This window comes from Halichoeres trimaculatus, unplaced genomic scaffold (genome assembly GCF_033239565.1).
Source record: "Halichoeres trimaculatus isolate MK-OKI-2021-1 unplaced genomic scaffold, fHalTri1.1 fHalTri1_scaffold_11, whole genome shotgun sequence".
Taxonomy (NCBI): Eukaryota; Metazoa; Chordata; class Actinopteri; order Labriformes; family Labridae; genus Halichoeres; species Halichoeres trimaculatus.
The window spans coordinates 7,191,742-7,209,532 of NW_027437189.1; the positions used below are offsets into that span (position 1 = coordinate 7,191,742).

Below are 17,791 nucleotides of genomic sequence, written 5' to 3' on the forward strand. Positions count from 1 at the left end.
GATCTCCATTTAATTCCAAAACAAACACTTGCCTCACTCAAAGTAGTTTACGACAGTGTGCAGAGACTCCAGGCCAGAAGGTGGCAAGGGAGTGCATGTAAAACAGATCCTCCTCATAGCATCTTTAATGTAACACTATGGAGGAATCAGGTTAACCAAACACAGAAAAACTGTATGTGTCCACCAAACGTATCTTTAAAGGCAACTTTTATTTTGAAATTTTTACTTCATATCCTGATGTCACTTTCCTCTGTCAGTGGAGGAGTGTAGGTCTGCAGCTGGACTGTCTTGCTGACATGATCTGTGATAGACGCCTCTTTGCCCTGAATTTGCTGAGTGCTTTATGAGACAGTGTTGAGCTCCTCTTATGTCAGTGTTTCGGTTTCTGTGCTGACTCATTGTATCTAAACCTGTGATTTCAATTAACTCAGATTCTTGTGGTTAGCTATAACTCCCAAATGTTGCTGTTTCAGAAATTTCACTCTGGGCGTTGTCTCCTCTGTGTGTGTGTATGTGTGTGTGGTTAGGCAATTGCAGCAGAATTTTATGGATTTCTGTATAAAAAAATGTTTCAGCAGACTTTTACAGTCAGAGAAGAGGTTTCTGTTCTGGTCCAGGCCATATTTAAAAAAAGCTCTCCACTGAGTTTATTTCCATAAAAGTGATGCTTTATTTCTTTTTTTCCCAGGATATCCATGAGCAATGAAAACGGCCGTGGCACCCTGACGATTCGGGATGTAAAGGAGGCGGATCAGGGGGCGTACACCTGTGAAGCTATCAATGCTAAAGGCTTAGTGTTTGGTATTCCTGATGGAGTCCTGACGCTTACATCAAATCCAAATCCAGGTAATGTAATTTCAAAACAGCTTCTAAGATGAACTGAGCTCAGTTTTAGTCTGTGATGACACCTTTGTACTTTGTGTTCACTGTAGGAAACTGCCCTGATGGTCACTTCAGTGTGGAGGGTCGGTGCGTGTCCTGCTTCTGTGCCGGCATCACGAAGAACTGCAAGGGCACAGGGCGCTACCGCAACCAAATCAGCCTGAGATTCACAGAGGAGGAAGATTACAAAGGCAAAGAAACACAACTTAGACACCTGTGATAACAGATAAATATCACAAAAGTTTCTTGTATCAGTGTGTTATTTTTGGTTGCAGGAGTGAACGTCAGCTACCCATCCAGGCCAGGAACTCCTCCCCTGTCCTCCACACAGCTTCTCATCAACCCTGAGATGGAGGAGTTCCAGCTGGTCGATCTCTCACGCCGCTTCCTCAACCTCGACTCCTTCTGGACCTTGCCTCGCCAGTTCCTCGGCAACAAGGTAAAAAGGGAAAGGATTGGAAACTTTCTTTAACCTGACGTTGTACGACAAGTGAACTCTATTTTTTTATCTTTCAAGATCGACTCCTATGGAGGAACCTTGAAGTTCAAGATCCGGTACACGTTGGCTCGCGGTCTGTCTGAGGTTGTGGAGAAACCGGATGTTATAATAGTTGGAAATGGGCGAAGGCTTGTGTACCGCAGAGGAAGCACCACCCCGGCACGAGTGGTCAACCAGAAGGAGATCAAATTCACTGAAGTAAGTCATCATTAAAAAAAAAAAATCTTAGAAGAGGAAAAAAACTGAGCATATGACTTCTCAGCCCAACAAAATTGGACCCAACTTTGTTTGTTTCCACGCTCAAACCTTGTCTTTTCATCACTTTAGGATCAGTGGCAGCACTCCAACGGCCGCCCTGTGAGCCGAGATGATCTACTGATGACCCTGGCCAACCTGGACAGCATCAACATCCGCACCATCTACGACAACCACATGGTCAGTGTGGCGCTCAGCGACATCGTCATGTCAACCACGTCTGTCGAGTTCAGCACCATGGGTCACGCCAAGGATGTGGAAGAGTGCAGGTGAGGGGAAAGCTCAACTTTCAGAATCACAGCGATAAAGGTCTCCTCATAATTCAGAGATTATTCATGCAGTGCTGCAATTTTTACCATTGCCTTTCAAATTTGAGACAGATAATTGATAAAATGCTCATTTTCCTCCCCAGATGTCCTCCGGGATACTCCGGCCTGTCCTGCGAGAGGTGCACCGCTGGTTTTGAACGCGTCCCTGGAGGCTCCTATCTCGGCACCTGTGCTGGCTGCAATTGCAACGGACACGCCAACGCCTGTGATCCAATCAGCGGCCACTGTCTGGTAAACACCAGCTCCTTTCTGTCAGTCACAGCGAAAAGAGCTGAGCTCTACAGATGTTTGTGTGCCTGAAGAAAAGACTCTTCATGGCCGTCCTGCCAAGAGTTGGTTTAGAAAATCAAAACCACTCATGAGTATAAACACTGACTCTGAAGTCTTCGCCAATGAAGGATTAGATTAACGTAGAATAAATACTGGAAACAGGATGAAACAGTTACTCTTTAATAAAACAATTTATTGCTTTCTTAATTTCTGTTTGTGTATCCAGTATTTTTGTAAAGTTAAGCTAATAAACGTCATAACGACAGCGCTGACAGGACGTGTTGTCTCAAAACAAAATTAAATTAGTCCCCCTAAATGTCAGAGACTTAATTTTTAATCTGTTTTGAGTGTCATCCATCAAAATAAGAGAATAACCAGTGTGTTGTCACTGCCACAGAGCTGCCAGCACAACACAGAGGGCCCTCAGTGTGATAAATGTCGCCCAGGATACTTTGGTGACCCGAGCAGAGGTCGCCCCGATGACTGCAAGCCGTGCCCCTGCCCGTACTACGAGACCTCACGGCGGTAAGGTCACAGACCCACCCAGACCACACACACACACAGAGCAACTTAAAACAGAACAGTGTGCTCTTAAAAGTTTTAAAATTTGGCTTCTTTTTGGGGTTTCCTTAGGTTTTCTGACACTTGCTTCGTGGATGTTGACCAGCAGCCGACGTGTGACGCCTGTAAGCCCGGCTATGCAGGAAGGCGCTGTGAAAAGTAAGTTATTGTTTTTTTTCCAAAGTTCTTTTTTTTTTTTTTTTTTAAAGACATGACATTAAACACATATTCATGATCTTCAAAACAAAGACCCCCAGACACTCTCTAAAATGTTTTGTCTGCCTTTTGGTACATAAGAAAAATCCTCTTCCAGGTACAAACAATTGATTGCCCCATTAGGAAATTGAATTCCGTTCTTTTATATATTTTTAACGTCTCTCCAAACTCTCTCACATAAAAACTCATATTTTTAAGTATAGGCTCTTTTGTTTGTTTCAACAATTTTGTAATGATATTTGAATACATGTATGCTGGAAGTTCTAAATGTAACTCTTAGGACGCGGTCACACTGGCCAATCATGCCGTGCCTAAGCACGCTTCATCCGTAAAGCACGTTTGGAATGGCCAGTGTGACCGCAACTGTACCGTGCTCAAGCACGATTCCCTTCCGTGCTTCGGCACACTTCGAAGAGGTGGGCTTCGGCACGGTTTACTTAATGCACGAGCACAAGCACGCGGACAGCGCGTGCAATCCATTACGTATAATCACCGCGAGCACATCTCTCGACAGTCATTTTAAACGAAGCGGGGGTGTTCGAGGGCTGTGTCGGGGGAAAACAACTTAATATAAGTCCAAAAGTCTCTAAAGTTGTAGTAGTGCTCTCTATGTCTCATTGTGCTGACTGTGATGAGATCGCGCTTCATGACAACAGACGCTTCACAATGACGTGGGCGGGCTGTGCGAGTGTCTTATACCTGCTAAAGTCTGGTTCATATTGGGGTAGTGTGACCCCCGGCCGTACTCTCCAGCTGGGGATTGGCGCTGCAGGGGGGCAATCGTGCTTAAGCATGGCACGTTTTGGATGGCCAGTGTGACTGCGGCTTTATTGTGCTTTTTTACGGGACTTTTTGATTAGGTGGGACAGCAGACTGAGTTGGAAACAGTGGGATGAAGGCTGATCATATCTATGTGCACTTATGTTTCTTTTTGTCTTATTTCAGGTGTGCTCCTGGCTACCAGGGCAACCCCCTTTTACCAAATGGAAAATGTGTTCCCAACACACGTGAGTGCACGTCCAACAATCAAACCAACATTTTTAACATTTCTATCCCAGAGCATGAAATCAGCCGGAGCTGCACCAGCTTTGTTCTGCCGTCTGACCTCATGAGGTTTTAACCCTTTGTAATCATTACCCCCGGGGTTTTTCTTTGCCCCTCTGTGGATACAATAGTCTGTAGTATGCACTCATGGCTCAGGTATGCAGAGTGGCTGGAACACTCCCAGGTGTCTTCCTAAGTATGTCATCTTCTTTCCATTTCTCTTTCCAAGCAGACAGCTCCAAGTGTGATAACAGAGGAAGCATCAGCTCCAGCAGCAGGCCGTGCAGCTGCAAGGTAAAGACCAACTTCTGAGTGAAGCACATGGATTTTACTGCTCATAATAACAGTAATGCTCTTTACTGGCAGCGACTTTTATGCAAGAGCTTAAAGTGTTTTTCAAAAAAGACATGCACATAAAATCAGAGTGAACGTTAAATTAGAAAAAAGTGACTGTAAAAATACAATAAAAAGTAATACCCAAAGGAAAATAATGGTGAAAATTTGGATGGATAAATTGGATGTTTATAGATTTTAAATGCTGGAAGGATTAGTCTTTATATGTGGAAAAAGGAAGCTCTAGGGTTGATTTTTGCCTTGAAAGCACTTTTAACTGTTGAGATCAGACAACTTTTTATTCAAAAGATCCTTTTTTAGAATCACATTAGTTGAGTTAAGCGGGACTTTTTTCCTTCTAAAGCTGATTAATATCCTAAAGTTGAAAGATTAAATTCCATGACAAAACAAAAGCTACAAATATTTACACGAATGTTTTACATAAGTGAAACAAAACCCATTTTTTCACAGTAGTTAAGTCAAATTTAAAGCTACTGTGAGAAACTTTTGCTTTGGATCACATTTGGCGCCCTCCTGTGGTCAAAGATGTACATCCCCTCTCTTTTACAATGACACTAAATCTGCTGTGGTGATATTTTCTGATCAAAATCAGTCGGATTTATTAAGGGATTGGTTCCTCAGCTAGCCGTCAATTATGGGGTCTGACACCTACTCCTTTGCAGCTCTTTCAGGCATCAAAAATGGCAAACTAGAGATTGTCATTCATGATAAAGATAGTCTTATTTGCTTTTGTAGGCTGTAGAGAGGTGACACTATCAGTTTTAAACTCCTCCCAGGAACCTTGAAGATTAAAACTTCTTACCAGAGCTTTGTTATTTTTTTTCTTCTCACAGGAGCTTTTAAGTTGACTTGATTTTTTATTTTTTTTTAGTCTCACAGGAGCTTTATTTTTTTTTTACTACCCACAGAAGCTTTAAAGTTTAAAATGTCTCACGGGAACTTTATGGATTTTCTTTTTTTATCCTAACAGAAGCTTTAATTTTTAGTACCTATCACAGGAGCTTCAAAGCTTAAAACACTATTAGGCGCTATAAAGGCGTAAACTTCTCACAGGAGCTAGATATTTTTTTTACTTCTCACAGGAGTTGTAAAGCTCCAAAATCCTCATAGCAGCTTTTAATGTCTCAGGGAAACTTTTTTTTTCTTTTTCTTATCCTAACAGGAGCTTTAATTTTTTTTACGTCTCACAGGAGCTTTAAAATTTAAGCACTATGAAGAGCCTCAAAGCCCTCAAAGCAGCTTTTAAGTTTAAAAAGTCTCACCAGAACTTTAAGGGTTTTTTTCCCCTTATCCTCACAGGAGCTTTAATTTTTTTTTACTTAACCTCACAGGAGCTTTAAAGTTTAAAACACTTTCAGGAGATTTAAAGGCTAAAACTTCTCACAGGAGCTTTACATTTTTTTTACTACTCACAGGAGCTCTAAAGTTTAAAACACTATCAGGAGCTTTAAAGGCTAAAGCTTCTCACAGGATCGTATTATTTTTGTATTATTACTCCTCACAGGTGCTTTAAAGTTTCAAACTCTTCACTTTAAAATTTAGGGTACAATTCTACCCTCATTTACAGTTAATGTCGCAGAGGTCACTAGTTCAGCTCCTGGTTGTGACGCTGCATCTTATCCCCTGCTCTTGACCCCTGGCATTTTCTGTCTCTCAGCTAAATAAAGGACAAAAAAAGACAGAAAGAAAATTACACAGGTGGTGCGCAGTTTTTCAGTATCACACACACAATCCACTTTGTTTAGTATTCTTATAAGATTTCCACTCATAAATTCGGTGAGATAGTCATTCTTTCCTTATTTTCAATATAAGACAACATTTCCACTCAGTATCTGTGGTGGTTGAGTTGCAAACAGTCTTCTAAAACCTTGAAAGAAGTATTTATTCTGCACTGACAGGTGGGCAGCAATGTTACCCAGATAAATTGTTGAGAATGAGCACTTCATCCCAAACATTTTTGTATAAAGCCTTTTCCAACTGAAATCCCTCCAAAGGTCTGAGCTGGCCTCAAATTTTTTTATAGTCTAATAAAAGTCTGCACTGATGGTTTATGAGGTGTCTTTGCTGATTGTTTACTTATGTTTTCATGTTTGTTTCTCTGCAGAACAACGTAGCAGGCACCCAGTGTGACGAGTGTAAGCCCGGCTTCTTCCATCTATCAGAGTCCAACCCTGAAGGCTGTCTGCCCTGTTTCTGCATGGGCGTCACCAAAGAGTGCGCCAGCTCCACTTGGAACAGAGACCAGGTTGGTTGCTACAAATATCAAAAGCAGGGGTGGATCATTTCTGTATCAAGGTTTGCCTCAGTGTTTGCACAGCCATGCTGCGTCAGCGAATCCTTTCAGGTGTAAAATATCCAGGTGCAATGTGCAAACAGTGGTTGAGCGCATGGAAATCTCAGCTCACGTCTCATTTAGAGATTTTTGTTTGTGCCTCTCAGGTTCGAGGGGGGGTGAACGGGCAGCTCTTCTCCCTCGCCAACAGCGCCAGCACGGTCATTATCAATGAAGGAATCACCCAGAGGGGCTCCTCTGAAGTGGTCTTCCGCTCCTTCTCCACTTTCCCCAATGATGTCTACTACTGGGTGCTGCCTGAGAGCTTCAGGGGAGATAAGGTGAGAGGAAAACAACCCAGTGGAGAGCAGCAGGAGCTGTGCAGAGTTACGTTTCTCTGCCCTTTGTGTCCCACTCAGTCATGCCTCAACATGTTGTTCAAGTGAAAAGGCAGCACTCATCCACTCAGGGAGCCTCCTTTGAACCTTTGGATTCACAGTCAGGCCAAACATCTTGTGACTCCCTTCAGTCTCATGGGGGTGAAATGCCTTTCCACTATTTCATCTCCTTTCACCTTGTTTGTACCAGGTGACAGCATATGGTGGAGAGCTTCGCTACTCAGTGCGTTTTGAACCGCAGCAGCGCTCGCTGGTGATCGACGGTCAGCCAGATGTGGTTCTCCAGGGTAACGGCATCTTCCTGGAGCACTACTCTCAGAAAAAGCCCCTCCCGCGCCTCCCACACACAGTCACTGTCACCTTCAGAGAGGTGAGTTTCATCCCTTTAAAGTCTAACTCCTCACACTCTGATGGTGGTCTAACTTTTCCTTTTCTGTTTCCTTTTCTCAGTCTGCGTGGCGGCGTGCTGATGGGCAGCCGTGCACTCGTGAGCACCTCCTCATGGCTCTGGCTGACATCACCCAGTTCATGATCAGAGCCAGCTATGCAGACAAGATGGCAGAGACCAGGTGTGATTGGAAGTTTTTTTTTATCTGAAAGCTTTGCTCTTGTGGATGCATTCATGATGTTTAATAATCGTTTTTTGTTGAACAGCCTCTCAGACCTGAAGATGGATGTTGCCGTTCCTCACTCCACGGGTAAAGAGCGAGCTCTGGAGGTGGAGGAGTGCGCCTGCCCTCAGGGATACAGAGGACCTTCTTGTCAGGTACTCATCTTCTAAGAACAGATGGTTTATTTTAGCTCTGTAATCGGAGAAAACTCATGAACCCCTGCATTCAACGTCATCTCACCTGCCTGTCTACTTCTGCACTCTGTGAATTCACAGAAAGGTAAACACCTTGGGCAGAAAAGCGTGGGTGGTTTTGTGTTGACAAATCTAGGTTTAAGTCTTCTCCCTGGACTCATTTGACACCAGCAGGGAGACAGTGCACCAGCATGTCTCATAGGGAGCGGCTTTTGTGTTTCTTTTAATTAGACACATTGAAAAAATCGAGTTTACTCTTGTAGATTACACAACGTTAAGCTTTAACAGCTTTAATCGAGAAAATCCCGGCTTTTGAACCACATCTTACAACTACTTAAGCGCTCATCCACATGTCATTGAGTTCGCTGGTGGATGGAGTCTGCCTGGTTACATGGAAGGAAGTCCAAGTGCCCTCAAGGACTGAGAGCTGGAGATTTCTTTGTGTAGCAGCTCTATGCGTGGTGACGATGGAGCCTCTATTTTCTCTGTTTCTAGGTTTTCTGGTTCAAGGAACTTCTCCTTGAGGGATCAAGAGGTTCCTGCTCCACTCAGTTTCCAATAAGTTCTAAAAACCCTATGGAAATTAAGCAAATTGGTCTGTTGACATAGGGTAAAGTCTTGGAAATGTTATAGAAATGTACGCCCAGCCCCCGCTGAGCCTCCTTTTTCAGAAAGTCCTCCTGAGCAGAAACATAAAGCCTCCAGCACCAGCCGTGCATACATTTAAACATTCCCCCCTGGTGGGGAAAATGTTGTTGTTAGCTGTTATTCCTCACTGTGGATGAATAATCTCCCTGTAGTAATGTTTTTGTTATATTTTACAAACCTGTAAGTTCTAGTTAGTCGATAAACAGGAAAGAGCAGCAGTTATTTCAGACGTTGGCCTGTGAAAAGTAATCAGGCATGAGGGTCAGCACTTAAACACCCCATTAAGAGAGAGCTTTATGCAGATTGGTTTATTTGAGTGAAAACATCATTTGTATGATAATATTCTTGGTTATTGGACATTACGCTCTGCTAGTTAAGATGAGACTTATGTCCACATGGTACAACCAAATAATGAAATGACTTAAAAAGGAGTGACATGCTTTTTTGTCTTTATTCTGTCTCTCTGTTACCTTTGTAGAGTGAAAGAAATCTTTTTTTCTCAGGTTGGTGTTTTAGAAAGACCCTAAATTCAGCTTCTTTTTGAGGCTGACTTTTTAAAGCCCCATTTCCAACAAACAGTTCAGTTCGGTGCGACTCGGCACGGCACATATTTTACAGTGTTTCCACTGTCTAATCCCGGGACACACCTCCAAATAACCCTTCTGTAGGGGTGCTAGACCAAACTGATCTGTCCTGGAAGGCGGAGCTACATCACTGCAGTCTGTTCATTGGTCGAAAGAATCGTCACTTACCATGCGACAGTGGCTGTATTTCTCCTGGCGGCACACAGCCTTCTCTGTAACAAAGCTTGATTTTGCTTTGTAACAAAGAGCCACATGTAAATCACAAAGAAGACAAACTGCTGGATGTTTCCCATATTTGCTCTTTGTTTACTGTGTTGCATTTTCTTCTTTGTTGGATTTAATAGCAGGGTACACTGTGTTGCGTGGCTATGGCGGCATGCTATTATTTAACTGATGCGGCTATCGGCATCCGTCTTATACGCTGCCTACCACAAGGGGGCACAGTGGCCGTGGAAGCGCAAACAGGACCAAGCTTATGTAGCTCCTGTGTTGACATTTTAGATGTATGAACTACCAAGTGTTATTTACCTCTATTACGTATGTCTATATAAAATATGTAAGTCGGGCTAGATCAGAAGAAATAGGAGTCACTCATGGACGGAGTAGACGAGACTGAGATTTGCAGTTGATGGTACCATGTATTAACAAAGAAATGACATACAGTGAAACAGTGCATATCATTTACAGTGTAGTTCTATGAATGGCCATACTATTTTAGAGAAAAAAAAACTTTGATCTTCTCGCGAGATCACAGGAAACACCGCAAGATTTCAAAACGGGAGATATATATAGAAGGCAAAGATACGGTTGTATTACATGGGTCACACTTCAGTGAGCTAACCCGTACCGAACCATTCTGATCTAAACCGGACTGCTTGGTGGAAACAGGGCTAAGGTTCCCCACTCTGCAAACCCCCTTCCATCTGATTGGCCACACCTCTCTAAGCCTGTTTTTAGCAAAGCTATGGTCAGACCTTGGTGTTTGAGGCCCATGCCTGCAACATGTTGGGAGATCTAAATGTGTGATGGCATCATCATGTCACCAAGTCCAATGAAGATCCAGTGAAGATCTTGTTGGGAACTTGTTCTTTGTCCATGAATGATCCGTTGAGGGCAATATTCAGACAAATTTAGGCGTTTCTTCAAAAAAAATTAAAACATAATACCTCCTCTTTAAGTTTCAAACTAAGTGGTTTAGTTTAGTAGACCCCCTTTTTTAAGTTGTATTTTGGTAGATTGTGCCTTGATTAGGAAGTGGGAGAAGACATGCAACAAAGTGTGGGTCACAATTAGAACCACTGCCCGCTGTACCAAGGTTTATAGCTTGGGTACATGGGGCGCATGCATAAGTAGCAAAGCTAATGGCACCTCCTTTTACACCTTTTGTAAGTGCACATATAAAGCTGATGCAGCAGGACTTTTGTTCTCTGGTTCCAGGAAAGAAAATGCATCTAGGATGAGTTTGAGGTTATATGCAGGGCCATTAAAGATGGGTCTATACTTGATAATAATAGCCCAGTCTGTGTCCCTCCTATCATAGAACTAAGGTGTCTTCCTCTTTGTCATCACTTGTTTCTTACCTGAGGTGTTTTCATGTCTTTCAGGAGTGTGATGAAGGTTACACTCGGAGCACCTCTGGCCTCTACCTCGGCACTTGTGAGAGGTGTGACTGCAACGGTCATGCCAGCAGCTGTGACTCAGAAACTGGAAAGTGTCTGGTAGGTTCTATGCTGCTCTTCCTCTCTCATTTCTTTTTTTTGTACCAACATTAAACCTGCTTTGATCCCTGCAGAGGAATGCACTAATGGTTTCTTGGCAAATCCCAACATGTGGAAACACACTCGCAAGCACTGTATATTCAACAGATCTCACCTCTCCTTCTTTTTTCTGTGTGTGTGTGTGTGTGTTCTGACCAAAAGCAATGTCTTCATAACACCGTCGGGGCAAAGTGTGAGCGCTGTCAGCCTGGTTACTATGGAAATCCTGTCAAAGATGGTGCTCAGGCCTGCCAGCCCTGCCCCTGTCCTGGCACCTCTTCTAGCAACCAGTGAGTTCATGTCTTTGAGTCGTCTTTTTGTTCTTCAGATCACTGCTAATGCTAGATTAGCTAAAGTAAACAGTGTGTGGGGTGAATTTCTTTCCTCAAGTGCCCAGGGATCAAAGTTTGTATCTCAAACATCATTACGGCTAAAACAAGCAGTGACAGGATGTGTGTGTGTGCCTCTCTTTGCACAGATTCTCTCCAACCTGTTACCTGGAGGTGGACGGTCAGCCGACCTGCGACAGCTGCCCTCCTGGGTACACTGGCCGACGCTGCGAGAGGTAAGCCCTCACCCTTCTCCTTCTCTTCTTCCTTTTCCTCTGTCTTCCTCTCAGTGCCCTCTGGACAGTGCTCAGCGTTTTTTGGGATGCAGGGTGGGCCGGCGCTAAGGTTAGCACGGGGTGGCTGTAGCACCATCTTTTACAAACAGAAGGGATAAAAGCATGTCTGTGGTTGGCATCTGTCTTGTTTTTTCCCCCGGCAGTTGTATGATGTGTCAGTTGATGGATGGGAGATGCAACTCGGTGCCACCCATTCGGATGTAGATTGAAGTCATATCTGTTGGAGGATATTGGATTATAAGATTTACTGATTTGTAAAATCTACTTTGGTGGTGCTGAGATTGTAATCACTCAGGTTTTGTTGTGTGTGTGGAAGATATCTCCTGAAGGAGGAACTACTCATGTCCCGAGGAAACCTATTCTCCCTGTGAGGTCTTACTTCCTTTGCTTTCCTCTTCTCCTCTTCCCGTAGAGGTTGCCTTCTGCTTCAGCTTTGCGCTTTGCAAGTAGCAAAATTTAAGGTGCTGGTTCACATCATCTGTCTGTGTAAGGACCAAGTGTTTTTCCTGGGTCTCTACAACATAAATGTAGAAGCGGCATTTATGAGGATTCCTGTCTGGCTGATCAATCTTTGCAGCTCAAAAAGGGCAAAGATGGCGAGGTGACTTTGGTGTAGCGTATCAGTCATTTCATATCTGATCGTCCCTTGCCTGCATCACACCTGATTCTGCTGTTTTGACCTTAAGAGAAGAGAGGCCGTCTGCAGACAGTTGTGGGGACCCTTTCCTGGACAAGCAGATAGACGGCCTCCTGCCTGCGGGATGTGGAGCTGAAGCTGTGTTCAATTTCAGCTGGGAGAAAGTGTTTGGCAGTGGAGACGATGACGACAAGTCACCTACGACCATAGGCACCGTCGTTATCCCCACCAGGTCTTTACTGTCCACACCATCAGTGGGAGTTAGTATTGTTTCAGTCACCCCGAACAAATCAGCGCCCAGACTCCCTCCACGTTTCACACCTAGCCCAGAGAACAGGCACTCCAGCTTCCAGCAGCTGCTCCGGATCCACCTGAACACCTTCAACCAGCGCCTGAGCATGCTGGAGAAGAACACCCTGGATATGAAGGAGAGTATTCACACCGTACAAGACCAGCAGGGGCATCTCAATGCCCAGCTGAAGGAGCTCATTGCTCTGCAGTCAGTTGCGGAGAAGTCCAAGAAGGTTACTGAGCTAGAGAAGAGCTACACTGACATGGAGGGCCGTTTGAGCAGACTGGAGGGGAGACTGGAGATCCTTATTGATGGTTTTACTGCACTCGCTCAGGAGATGAACAAGATGAAACGTGCAAGACACACTTCCCGATCACTCCAAGAGAAGAGGGCTCTTCCTTCGCTGTCGACAGTCATTGAAATCCCAACGCACTCCTCACCTCAGCCTCCGAAACCCACAGAGACGCCGTACATCAGCAAAGCCACCGTTCCCAAAAGCATACCAACGCCAAAGCTCCCTGCAAGCAAAGTCACAACTTCTCCCCAAAGAAATAGAAAACTCAAATCATCAACCACCACTGTGCCGATAAAAACCTCGACACAAGTCACCAGGTCATCCAGACATAAACCATCAACAAAGTCAACAACCAAGACAAAGACCACGCTGAGTAAACCAAGGACTGCCTCAAAGACAACATCTAAAGCCACAGTGAAGCCAGAAACCAAAAGACAAGGTGGGAGAAGGTCTACTCTGGAAGCCAAACGAGTTTCTCAGCCAAGCAAGCCAAAACCAAAGCAAGAAAAAGAGGAAGCAATCACCAAGTTCCAACTGGAGCCACCATCTCATAAAAAGCCGGCCCAGGGCAATAAAAAGGATTCCTCATCGCCTGTAAAACACAATGGACGCAACAAGGCCTTCAGATCCGATGCACCAGATCCAAAGAAGGCTCCAGAGGGCGGAAAATCCTCAGAGAGCAATCCAAAGAAGTCTTCACAACCACAGCAGAATGGAAACCAGAACTCACATAAGTTGGTCTCTCACACAGGGAAGAATCCGAGGAAGGTCACAGTCTCAACCACAAGGCCTACCAAAACTACAACTGCAAGAAAGAGGACTTTAACGACAGTAAAAAAGAAATCCACTCCCAGTAAACCCAAGGCTACTACTGTGAAAAAGAAGGCTAGCACAACAGTGAAAAGGAAACCACCCGCCCCCAAAACAGGGGTGAAAAAAGGAACAAAAAAGCCGCCACAGAAGAAGAAAAACCCTCAGTCTGGTGTTTTGGACTTACTACGGCTCTTAAAGGGAGATCAGGATTCTTCAAATCAGAAAAAGAGTCAGGATGGTTCTCTTCATGTTGTCTTGGGAAGGCTGGCCATTCCTATCAAGATCATTCCTGATAACTAATGGGCTGTATTTTATACTTTTATTCATTAACATTATTTGTATCGTACATCTCAGCTTTTAATGTATTATTTATGTCAGTCACTGCAATCATATCAAAGGAACTTCATGAAGGGACCACTTTTATGAAAGAGGGACTTTTACATGTTCACTGCCATCCACACGTGTACTGGATTAGGCATTGTTTTATATTATATTACCAACTATTGCACAGAATTCTGCTATGAAGAGATTGCTCGGCATTTGTACCTCTGTTGTATTTACAGTCGTCCACTGTTTAATGTTCAGACTACCTCAAGTTTTGAAAGTATAACCACCAACACTTTAAGTCATTTTTATATCACATTGTTTTTGTTGTATTGCCGTGCAATCAATCTTTATTGAATGTTTTGAATCAAATACACCTAAACACGCTCCACATTTGGTGAAATACATGTTGAATGTTCTCAGAATCATAGCCTGTGTAAAAGTAGTGGACGTAGCCACCCTGATCATACCCTCTGGTTTTCAAACCCCAGTTTTGATGCCTCAAAGTTAGCATCGTTGTCGCCACTGTGCTAGTTCCCCCTGTACAAGAACATTGTTTTTATTCTGGACCCTCATTGCCACATTAAATTCCAAGTACTATGCCATGCATTGTGTTGTTACCCTAAACAAGCACAGATGACAGATGGAATCTTGTCATGCAGAGCTGTAAAAGCTTATAGTGCTAGCTCTGCTAATGTTAGCCACACTTAGCAGACCAATTGGATTTGTTTACTTGCAGTCACTGAGATCCTAGCCGTGTAAGATGAATTGTGCTGGGTTTTGACTGTTTTCTACATGTTTTCTTTCCTTTAAACTAGAGAGTCATTTGTTTTTCTGCTTAAACTATTAAGTAACAACTTGCTTTGGAGGATCTCTAGTTTAGAACATTGTAGTTTAGAAACTACAGTTTAGTTTAGAAAAGTGTAAATTCACTTTTTTTTCTTTTTTCAAAAAATCGGACTTCTTTCTGCAACCAGCTCAGTTACCCCAAGCCAGACACTGAAGCCCAAAGATCCCAATTTAAAACACAGAGGCTACATCTATCCCTCTTATATAGGCTATAGTTTGCTTTGAGAACAGGGAACCAGTCAACCACACAAAAGACAAAAGACAAGGTTTGAAAGATTGCTGGAGTGTTGTTGTGTTAATACACCACTTTCATTTGAACTGGTACTGTCCATAAAACATGAAACATGCATTCATGGTCCCCAGAGGATGAGTTTCCACAACTTGCATACCCTAAAAGCAGACATGCTGAGCTGTTAAGTACAGTGGTAGAAACTGAACAAACTTGCATAGGGATGGGTACCGAATTAGGTACTTTTGTAGGAACCGACCAAATTCTGTCAAAAATACCGGGTATCGATAAAATCAAAAGGTACTGTGTTTAGGTACCTAAACACATCCTTGTGACTGTGAGGGAGTGGAAGAGTAGGCGATTTTCAATGCTGGACATGAACACAGCGTTCCAAGGTTATATATTGAAGAATGAAGTTGAATAAAAGAGATTTTAGTATTAAACAAATTGATACTTTCTACCACACAAACACAAAACAGTACCAAAAATTGGTACCGTTAAGTACTGGTACCGATTGCCAGGTATCGGGCATCGATACCATTTCGTTTTAAACGTGAAAGGTACCCATCCCTACTTGAGCATGTTGTTGGTTGAATGTTTGCATGCTAGCATAAATCTCAGAAAGGTCAAACCTCTGGGCAGCATGAGTTGGATAAGCTTGAAGATAGCTGGGTCTATTCTTTGGGGACCAGGATAAGCCTATGTCCATTTCACTGCAGCCTGGTCAGTTGTCGTTGAGGCAGTTGAAATACTGGATGTTTGGCATCCAATATTTCAATTTACAGGCCTAAGCTTTGTCCTGTGGCTAAACACACTCATATCATCAGCATATATAGAAATGTTGGCAAACCTTAGCTCTTGTTTTCAGATCTTTTCCTGTACTAGAATTTAAATTTGTTATAATATTGAATTGTAAAATTAGAAATGTAATGTGAGACCACAGTGTTTGTCATGCCATGTTTATCAAAAACTGTATATCCTTGATATAGCCTTCAGTTATGAGCATTCCTGTTATTTTCATAAGAAGATTATTATGGTCTTTAAATCCATTATCTGACTGGAAGGACTGAATCCTGAAGCGACTGTATGTCTTGGGAGTTAGTTTTGTTTATGACAAGTTCGTAGCATGGAAGTCCTCTTGTTGGCTGTTGACCTGAGGATCTGCCAGAGGACAGGTGAGGTAAGACTGACAGCAGCTGTCATCAGGGAAACCTTCACTGATCTGTGGTTGGATTAGCCTTTGCTCTGGTGGCAGTGGCGTTGTTTGCTTGGGCGTATTGCTTTTCTGTATCACAGTGTCGGGGTTTATCTTTCCTCTTTAGCGGCTTAGCATCTTCCCCTGCAGCTCATTATGTCAACTGTCTCAAGCTTTTCATCTGATAACTTCTTCTGGATTTGTACACTTTTTTTCTTGCAATGTTGCGGTTCCTGTGAATGTGTCCAGCTTTTACCATCTTCCTTTGAGAGATGGGATCAACATCTTCGACATGTTGAGCGTTTCTAGTCGTGTCTGTGCTTCATCCATGTGTGCAAGCAAAGTTCCTGCTCTTGGGAAACCTGCTTGTGTATCTTGCCAAATCTGGGTGTCTTCAAGTGTTAGATCATCTGCGTATACGTTTTGCGCGTAGGCTTTGAATGTTTTTTTGCGGGATGGAGTAACAGAATAGTTTATGTTTGTCTTGTCTGGATGACTCAGTCTTTTGTTCATGGTTGATGACTCCCTTGGGTCTAGAAGACTCCCCTAAGGATGTGATTCATCCCATTTATCACCTCTTGCAGACCTCCCAGCTTCCTGTCCTCATTGTGCTTCGGTTTATAACTTGTATCCTCCCTGAATGGAAATATTTACTCTGATACATTGTCTTTTTTTATTCCAGATGCGCTGCAGGATATACTGGCAACCCGCTGATTGGACAGAGATGCACCGTTGGTGGCAATGAAGTCAACGGTAGGGGACTTGTTTAAATCTTAAATAACGTTGCAGATGTCTTCATGACATTGAACTGGAGAGTAAAATGTGTCCTTGTTGCCTGTTTCAGGAAACTGTTACAACTGTGACCAAAGAGGAAGTGAAGGCTGCAGTGGACCAGTGTGTCGTTGCAAGGTGATCTAACCAAACTGAAACCTCAACGCCTTTTTTTAGCGTTATACCTCATCCATGGTTGGGATTGAGCCAAAGTACAAGTTAAATTCACCAAATTTGATGAGTAAATATCAAAACTAGTGAAATATTCTGTCTGTGCAGATAATTTTGGCAAGAAATTTAGGAATAAGAGAGCCTTGAGAAAAGTTCCCAAGTGTTAGGAGAAAAAGAAAATGCTCATTTTATAATTAAAATCCCTCTAAACAAACTTTCTGAAAACAATTACTAAAAGAAATATAATGAATTTATGCAAAAACAAAAGTCTTATCTCTTTCTTATTATAGCTTAATTTTAGCAAATGAATGCCCAGGAAAAAGAAAAATATCACAACTTTGGGTAAAAAAAAATCTGAGTTTGAGAAGAGCATGATTAAAATTTTATTTTCTATTTTAAATTTTGTGTTTGTTCCAGAAGTTTTTTTATTATTATTATTTTTGTCAAATTTTGCTAATAAAATGGTCCCCAGGAAATGAAACTGTGTCTCCTGCATTGACTGCAGAAGTCTGACCACCTCACTTCCTTGAAATCTGTTTTCAAATGATGCATTATGGGTAAATCAAGCAACTTGAGAGTGTCCCTGAATCTTATTACAAGTTTATTTTCACTATACTTTTGATTTAAAAAAAAAAAAAAACAATCTTTTACTGAATTTAAAGTTCATGCCCAATTTAAGATCAAAGAATTCAAGATAAAAAAAACATGTTAATATC

At 42.8% G+C, this 17,791-nt stretch overlaps 1 protein-coding gene across 2 annotated transcripts in view; it reads left to right on the forward strand.

Annotated features, from left to right (window-relative positions):
- The window catches only part of hspg2 (heparan sulfate proteoglycan 2), a 139,684-nt gene that overhangs the window by 73,653 nt on the left and 48,240 nt on the right, over positions 1-17,791 (forward strand). For both annotated transcript variants that reach the window (XM_074680751.1, XM_074680752.1), the window contains exons 12-31: positions 689-846; positions 933-1,073; positions 1,158-1,321; positions 1,400-1,579; positions 1,709-1,905; positions 2,049-2,196; positions 2,633-2,760; positions 2,869-2,955; positions 3,958-4,019; positions 4,289-4,350; positions 6,515-6,655; positions 6,850-7,023; positions 7,271-7,450; positions 7,531-7,649; positions 7,735-7,846; positions 10,722-10,835; positions 11,037-11,164; positions 11,353-11,439; positions 16,816-16,886; positions 16,978-17,042. In XM_074680751.1, coding sequence (XP_074536852.1) covers positions 689-846; positions 933-1,073; positions 1,158-1,321; positions 1,400-1,579; positions 1,709-1,905; positions 2,049-2,196; positions 2,633-2,760; positions 2,869-2,955; positions 3,958-4,019; positions 4,289-4,350; positions 6,515-6,655; positions 6,850-7,023; positions 7,271-7,450; positions 7,531-7,649; positions 7,735-7,846; positions 10,722-10,835; positions 11,037-11,164; positions 11,353-11,439; positions 16,816-16,886; positions 16,978-17,042 — 2,518 coding nt within the window. The remainder of the gene's footprint in view (positions 1-688; positions 847-932; positions 1,074-1,157; positions 1,322-1,399; positions 1,580-1,708; positions 1,906-2,048; positions 2,197-2,632; positions 2,761-2,868; positions 2,956-3,957; positions 4,020-4,288; positions 4,351-6,514; positions 6,656-6,849; positions 7,024-7,270; positions 7,451-7,530; positions 7,650-7,734; positions 7,847-10,721; positions 10,836-11,036; positions 11,165-11,352; positions 11,440-16,815; positions 16,887-16,977; positions 17,043-17,791) is intronic.